This window comes from Gallinula chloropus, assembly GCF_964237585.1.
Source record: "Gallinula chloropus genome assembly, chromosome: Z".
Taxonomy (NCBI): Eukaryota; Metazoa; Chordata; class Aves; order Gruiformes; family Rallidae; genus Gallinula; species Gallinula chloropus.
In genome coordinates, this window is record NC_140089.1 from 30,815,974 (window position 1) to 30,824,066 (window position 8,093).

General features: G+C 39.6%; 1 protein-coding gene across 3 annotated transcripts in view; it reads left to right on the forward strand.

Annotated features, from left to right (window-relative positions):
- The window catches only part of RIC1 (RIC1 homolog, RAB6A GEF complex partner 1), a 46,489-nt gene extending 38,882 nt beyond the window's left edge, over positions 1-7,607 (forward strand). For 2 of the 3 annotated variants that reach the window (XM_084278952.1, XM_084278953.1), the window contains 7 exons: positions 27-185; positions 297-430; positions 1,460-1,746; positions 2,548-2,742; positions 4,490-4,667; positions 4,810-4,998; positions 5,433-7,607. In XM_084278952.1, coding sequence (XP_084135078.1) covers positions 27-185; positions 297-430; positions 1,460-1,746; positions 2,548-2,742; positions 4,490-4,667; positions 4,810-4,998; positions 5,433-5,718 — 1,428 coding nt within the window. In that variant the 3' untranslated portion in view covers positions 5,719-7,607. Of the gene's footprint in view, positions 1-26; positions 186-296; positions 431-1,459; positions 1,747-2,547; positions 2,743-4,477; positions 4,668-4,809; positions 4,999-5,432 lie in introns of all 3 variants that reach the window. The other variant, XM_084278951.1, reaches the window with a different exon arrangement.
- The last annotated feature ends 486 nt before the right edge of the window (positions 7,608-8,093 follow it).

Consider the following 8,093-nt stretch of genomic DNA (forward strand, 5'->3'; position numbering starts at 1 on the left):
ACTTAATTATGCTTTGATACTTGCAGAATATGGAAGTTCCAGCAGTTAGCAGACAACACGCTACTCTCCTATTTAATACTGCCTTAGAGCAGGGAAAGTGGGATCTTTGTCGTCACATGATCAGATTTCTTAAAGCCATTGGCTCTGGAGAAACAGAGACACCTCCAGCTACACCAACAACTCAGGTTTGTGATGAAAATAGTAAGCACTGTGCATCAAACCTTGTATGATTTGATCTTGCTACTATATAGCATATTGGCTTCTTTGACTGTATATTTGGGTTTTCTTGGTTTTAGGAACCAAGTTCAAGTAGTGGCTTTGAGTTCTTCAGACATCGCAGCATTAGTTTATCCCAGTCAGCAGAGAATCTCCATAGCAAATTTAACTTGACAAAAACACTGAGTATGCCCTCTGGCCCATCTGGAAAAAGGTAATTGGTAGTAATTTCTTCATCCCTGCTTTGTTAAGTAATGTACTAACTCTCTTACGTTGTAAGTTACAGAAGTACATTACAGTTAGATTCACCGTGGTCTCCCTTCACATCCCTCTGCATTTGTCTTTCCCTGACTCTCATAATGCCTGTGGTGCCTGTCTTGCACGTGTGAGAATGTGTGCTCTCAATAATGTAAATATATATATACAAGTGTATGCTTGTGTGTATATATAGGCACACATAGATATTGATGACCAAAACTCTCTGAATCCATTGGATGCATTTGCAATAATTTAAATAGCTATTGAGGCAGCTGCCTTTATATTTGAAGGATCTGTTTTGCTGAAATAGACTTCTTCAACAGCTCAGAGTAATGCAGCATCACAGTGACCATTGTTGCACTGTGATGCTGTACACATCCTGATCTAGTGATGTGTTTCCAAGCCAGAAGTACAGCCTTTTACACATGAGGTTGGTCAGTCTTAAACTGCTGCATACAGAATTCGTGTTGACCAGTATAAAGGTTCAGAAGCAACACTTACCTGAGGTTGATTATAATCTTGGTTTTGGCGCTTTTCCCCCATATAAGGCCTTCAAAACCATCTTAGTTTTTAGTACAAATTCAAGTGCTATTATTTAGTAATTTTCCATAGACAGTACTATCTTAAGAGTTTTGATGTGAAGGGTCCTAGACTAATACTTGAGTTGTTCTCTAAACCTGTTTCTCTGAAGTCATTTTACAGTGACACCTGCTCTTTATCTCTGCTTTGCTTTTTTTTCTGCATTGCTAAGAGTTTAGTGCTCTACGGACACTGCTGCTGTTGTAACTTCCCTTTTTTCACCTACCTGTTGAGGCAGTGGGATCATTTAGAGAACACAAATACCAAGGAACAGTGGGCACTGCTCTTGGTGGTGTATAGAAAGCTCCCAATCCTGTGGTCACTTGATGTACTGTGGTTGTGGCCAACAGCCTTTGTGCCTCCGTTTTACCAGTCTTGACATCACCCTTGTGTGGTCTCTCTGTAGGTGGAGTAAAGACAGCGACTGTGCCGAGAACATGTACATTGACATGATGCTCTGGCGGCACGCTCGGCGTCTGCTGGAGGAAATCAAGCTGAAAGACCTGGGCTGCTTTGCCGCGCAGCTGGGCTTTGAGCTGATCGGCTGGCTGTGCAAGGAGCGAGCCAGGGCGGCCCGCGTGGAGGATTTTGTGTTTGCCTTGAAAAAGTTACACAAGGATTTCCTCTGGCCATTTCCAGTCATACCAGCTTCCTCCATCAATTCACCTTTCAAGAATGGAAAGTACAAGACAGGTGCTGTAACAGCCGAGTTGATTTGGAATAGGCTTCTCCCCTGCAGTCCTACACCCTTCGGTCCGAATCTGTCTTTTCAGAGTTCAGCTAAGCAGGGAACAGACTGAGGCTTGTCACCTGCACAGCGTTCTCACACCGGGTGTAGCTTTTGAAGCAGTTCCGTTTAGCACAGGCTCCTGTGTAGTCTGATCACACTGCTGTTTCTGTTGGGGTTTCTTGCTTTTTCAGGTGGTGCTGAACTGGATATCACTCATGCAGATGATGAGTTGAACATAGATACTGCTCATTGATGTAAATTCTGCTACGGAACATTATTAAAAATGAACATTCTTAGTCTTCAGATGAGGATTTTTATTAACTTTTTATATTTAAAAAAGGAGTGTTCCAAATATTTAGTATTTGCTTTATGTTAAAGGGTAAGAATTTTGAGGACTTGCTGTAAACTTCCTTTGTATTATTAATCTCTCAGTTTGCTACTTTATTTTCTTAGGGCAAAGTTGATACTATCTGTCAAGTTAGCAAGTCTTCTTTTTTGTAATAGCAGCACCACTATTTAATTCTGCTGATGCTAATGTTCTGTCAGCTGAAATGTTTTGTTCAATGCCAGTGCTGACATAAAAACTGGTCTCAGAAATGCCTGAAATGCCTACGTTTGGTGCATACCCTTGCTTTTGGTAGATCCCTCAGTAAACTAATTGAATATTGACTTAGATACAAGTTTTAGCTTCCTGAAGTGCCTGAACGTTGCACATTTCCTTTTTGATGGTTGCATGACTTTAGTTTGTTGGGTTTGTTTTTTAGGCACGGGGGAGCAGCTGCTAAAATCTCAGTCTGCAGATGCCTTTGTAAACATGGAGTTGGACACAGGGGTTTCAAACACACCTCGGAGCCGCAGCTGGCTTGGCACTATCAGCTCCTCCCAAAGAGAGATTGACACAGTTTCATCCCATGGACCACACATGCAAGATGCATTCCTTTCTCCTTTGCTGAGTAAAGGTTAGTCACTCTTTCTTTGTACACTGGAAAAATCCACCTGGAAGTATGCACTTATGTTTTGATATTAGCGTGCCACTTCTGTATTGTTGCTTCCCAGCTGCTGATAACCATGATTCAGGTAAAAAAAAAAAGAAAAAAGAGGACTTGTTGAACAGTGTACTGAAATTTTTACAACAGAAGGATAAATTTTTACAACAGAAGGATAAGGCCTATGTCGTACATCCTGAAGTACTTCAGGAAGAACATGAAATTAATATGCACTGAAGTTCCTGTCAGTAATGGCAACTTGAAATTTAGTATTTTCACCGTGTAGCTGGGAAGTGTTCTAAGTGGTTTTGTTTTTTTAATCTTTGTCTCTTGCATGGGTCGTTCTCTTGCACAGTTTGGCACTGCTTTACTGTATGAACTTTGTGCTTTTGTATTTCTTTAAGAAGATATTAGATCATTCTTTATTGAGGAAGTAATATTCCCATATAATTTTCATTTTTTCTATGCCTTTAAATAGCTTTTTAAAAAGCTCAGGCATAAAATCAGCTTATGAAAATACAAAAGACCATTTTATTCACTATGCATCTTCTCTGCTTTCCTGCCACAGGCAGGAAATGTGTGATTGATGATTTATTTATTGTTTTTGGGGTGTTTTTTAATTCCCTCTTGTCCTGCATGGATCAACGTTTTCAACAGTGTCTGTTGTCATGTCAATTCCACTTTATTAGGGAAGAGACCCAAGTGTCTAAGTGTGAGCTACAACCTCCCAAGATGCTAGGGCCTCCTGTGAGGGTCAGAACACTCAGACTTGCTATTTATGAAGTTGACAAGCTTTAAAAAAATGAAAGAATGAGGTCCTCTCCCTTTACTTGGGCACTGCCTTCATACTCTTCATTACTTCTGGAGACTGCAAGAACGTATTGTGAGATTGTTACAGGACTCTCAGAAAGGTGTAGTTCAAGCAAGGAGAACTTACTTAGCTTGTACCCCTGTCTATCACTACCACTGTTTCCATGAACAAGTATTTCTTCCTTGTTCCCTGAGCTGGGTGAAGACATTTGTGCTCAATGGACTTTTGCATGCATTTTGCAGCAGTTTATTTCTGAAGTGAAGCTAAATTAGTAGTCTTCAAAACATTGAGAGCTGAATTCTAATAATAATAATAATTACATAAGTATCTAATAACAGTACTGGTATTTATGGGCAAAAAGCTAATAAAACAACTCTATGGCTTTCTAACCATGTTCCACAGAAAAGACATGTCTACTTTAATATGGGAACTACTCTGGAGTGTGGGTGCCTTCATGACTCAGCACTGTAATGGTTTCAGCTTTGTTATTACTGTTTCTGTGACAATTCTGTGGCTACATCTACTCTTCATATTTTTATTAGAAATACTTAATTCTTTTTGTACCGCTCTTACAGACCTAATTCTAGGCTTATAGTTTGTGAGGTGGTCACTGTGCTCTTACAATGACTGACAACACATCTTCAGACTCTGCTGTCGATGTTATTCTGCAGAATTGATGTTATTTGATGATAAAACTACTGCATCCCTGCAGTAATCTACCCTATAGTGTGACAGGAAGAATGCTGAAGTGGGATGGACAGTGTGCCTGAAGTGACTTCCTGGTACTGTGGTACACAGTGGAGCATTACAGTGTATCTGTCAGTTTCTGTAGGAAGAAGTTCAGAAATCCTGCATCTTACTAAAGGGAGTAGCTTATTTTCCCCTTACCTTTCTGAGTGGTTTCGATAGGTGACGAATGCAGCATTGGCTCGGCAACAGACCTGACTGAAACGAGCTCTATGGTGGATGGGGACTGGACCATGGTGGATGAGAACTTCTCCAGCCTCAGTTTAACTCAGTCAGAGCTTGAACACATCTCTCTGGAACTGGCGAGTAAAGGGCCGCACAAGTCACAGGTGCAGCTGCGGTAAGTAGCACAGCCTGCACGCCTGAAGCCGGCTGACTGGCGCTGTGCAGCAGGAGCAGCAAGAAGCACTGTCTGCAGAATCACACTGGGGTGGTGTTTTCCAAAGGCAAAAAGAAATAAGCAGACTATTTTTTCCATATAGGTACCTGCTACATATCTTCATGGAAGCAGGATGTCTGGATTGGTGTATTATTATAGGCCTTATCCTCAGAGAACCTTCTGTAATCAACCAGGTTTTCAGTATAATGCAATCCTCTGATATTGATGGAGAAATCTGTCAGAATATCAAGACTGGCCTACATGCTGTTGACAAATGGGCTTCTACAGATTGGTAAGTGTTATTTTCCACCTTTGTTTCCATTCTAGTTGCAGCCAATTAGTTGCCAAAAAAAACCCTCTTGAGCAATCTCAGCCCTACCTGAAACAATTACGTTAAAGCACTGTTGCTGAGAATTTCAGGATGGTCACTTAGAGCAGGTGTCCTCAAACTGAAAGAAACCAAACCAAACTCAAAACAATCCAGAACAAAATTTTACTGCTTGATTATGGTTGCTTTTTCACCTGTATGTAGGGGGCGAAAACCCCAAACCAATCAGCACCCCCCACAAACATGCAACAAAGAATTTCTGTACATGAAAGAGTTACAGCAGATATTTTTTTTTTAAATTAAGCGTCTCCCACGAAATGCTGCTCTTGGGTTACATGAGAGAAGCGCTGGTTTGTTTTTTAACTCACTCATGGTGTTCTATACCATTATTTTTCTAGCCCTGGGTACAAGCCATTTCTAAATATCATCAAACCACAGATCCAGAAACTAAGTGAAATAGCAGAAGAGCAGATACAGCCTGAAGCTTTCCAGCCAGTGAATCCTTCTAAGGTTACCGAGCAAGCGAACCCCAGAGCTGAGGAAAGCAGGAGTTCGTCTAGCCATGGCACTAATCCTCAGTGTGATGCTGGCAGCAGCAGTGCAAGCAGGCATGAAGAGGACAAGTCCAAGGCAGAGGATGAGGATTCATTCCAAGAGGGCAGTTTTGACTGTATTGTGTCTTAAGTGGAAGATGAACAACTTCCCAAACTTCAGGTGTGAAAGGAAGCAAACCAGCTCTTAGACATGCTTCCATGTTTTGGATTTGAACTTTTTTATTTTAATGTATTTCAACCTTTGAAATCTTTAGTGGGGATAACTAAGCAGCAGTTTCATCTAATAATTTCAAAAGGAGGCAAGATGTTTTTCTTCAATGCAATCTACAGACTGCAGCTTTAGGGTTTGATACTTGGTAGTGTTGAGAGGGAATACATACAGAGACAGGTTCAGCTAATGTTCATCATCAGTACCTTTACATCACCAACATGTTCTGAAGAAACTACTTTTTTTTTTTTTTTTGCTTGAGTTTAAAAGACAAAGAGGGGATTTTATTTTAAAACTTATCCTTTGTGGCTTGCCTGCCTAAGAAACGTCTGATCAATGCAGTTCAGATTGGTTTGATATCGATATTTTGTATTAAAGGACTGTAAAGTACATTGTATGTTTTTGTGAATACTCTTGTACAATTACTTGAGGTTGTACCATATTTGAAGGTACCTATATGTATTGTGCATGTTTCTAGGTGACTAGTAAAGTTAAAGCAGAGTTGCACTTCTTCCTGGGTGACGCATACTTTACTGACCTGACAGTGACACAGGGTGGCTTACCTGTTTTTTACTGCCACTTACAGATCCTGTAGTTGGGTTTAAGGGATTGCTGGAGGTTATTTATTTCCTTGTAAATTCTTTTCTGAAAAATGGATTTTTAAAATGTAAATAATCATCATATACTCTTGCTATGGAAAATTAGTTTAACAGCTCATACTTCAACATTTTTCAAACATTTTATAATATGCATTCTTGTAACTAAGACATATTTAACTTTCATACAATGTTATGAAAAGCTGGCTGCAAAGTCTGTTGCTTTGAGGTACTTATTTTTTCTAGCTGCTGTCCCTATGTAATAACTACCTGTAACAGTATTAATTTAGATATTAGCTTGTTTGTACTGTGCAATCTGAACAAAAATGCAACATTACTCATTTTATACAAAATAAACTAGTTTATTTTTTATAACATCACTTGATTACTGACATGGACCAAACTAGTCATCATAGGGTAGTTACAGCATCTGTTGCTTTTCTAGTGTAGTTACTAAATGCACATCCATTTAAATTCTGAAAACTAAGAATATTCGCAATTACGTTGAAATGAATTTTGGTTTTATCATCTTTATTTTCTTTGTATATAAGATCAAGTGCTTTAAAATGTACAAATATTAAACTGTTGCTTTAGAGTGGCTTTACTAAGCCAGTACAACCAGTACAAGTGCAATAATTGTGTGTATTACTTGGAAAGCTGGAGATTTTACTGAATGCAGCTTGGATTTCCATGTAAGAGGTGAAACCAATACTGAAGTTACGGGAAAGAAACGTGGTTCAAGAGTCCCAGCATTCAGCTTAGTCTGCATTGTAGCTACTGGTTACAGATAATGTCTATCATGCCTACAAGCCTGTTGTGATCTGACATCAACATCCATTATTGATATAAGGGGATACTTAAAGCTTTTTTTATTATAGAGAAACTGCTTAATCTATGTTAAAAATAAAAACTGTGCTTCAAGTTAATATTTTTCTGTGGTTCTGTGGTAATGATGTAAGCCAAGGCTATCGTGATCAGCTTTCTGCTGTTCAGGTTTTGGATCTGTACAAGTAAAGTCATACATTAACTGATATACTAACATTCTTAATATTAGTATCTTACTACTGTGCTACTGTTGTTTAGCAGTTAAACCTTTTGTTGTGAAATTTTAGAAGTTTGTACTTCTCTAGTAGTAATTATCTCTATGCAAATCTTATGTGCTAATTTTGTATTTCAATTTCACTGCTGTTATACCTGTAATTAAACAACAAATGTACTCAACTTTCCTTGAAGTTACTCCTATCAAAAATAACTATTTCTGACTTCAAGCCATTGCAGTAAACTACTTGAATTCAGGTAGGTTGTCTCAGAGAAACAAAGCTCTCAAAGAAACCACCTGGTGAGATGGTTTGGTTTGCCCCATCACCCCGCTCTGGCCTGTTTTACAGGATGAAGCTATGCAGCTTTAACTTGAGGATTTACCTCCCTAGTGTGTCTTTGCAGCTCCATCCGCCAGTTGTTTTGAAGAGAAGTATGTGTTGTGTTTAGGGGGCAGGGGTGTGTTAGCAAGGGGGGGCTTGCAGATGAGTGGAACCCAGGAGCTGCCCCCGTGTCAGACACTGACAGTTCCAACAGGCCCACCACAGGACACATCTGAGCCCATCCAAGTAATGTTTTATCAAGGGGTAAAAAACCCCCAAAAACTAAAATTCTGTGAAAGAGGTGAGTGAGGGAAGGAAGGAGGCAAGGACCAGTCAGGCC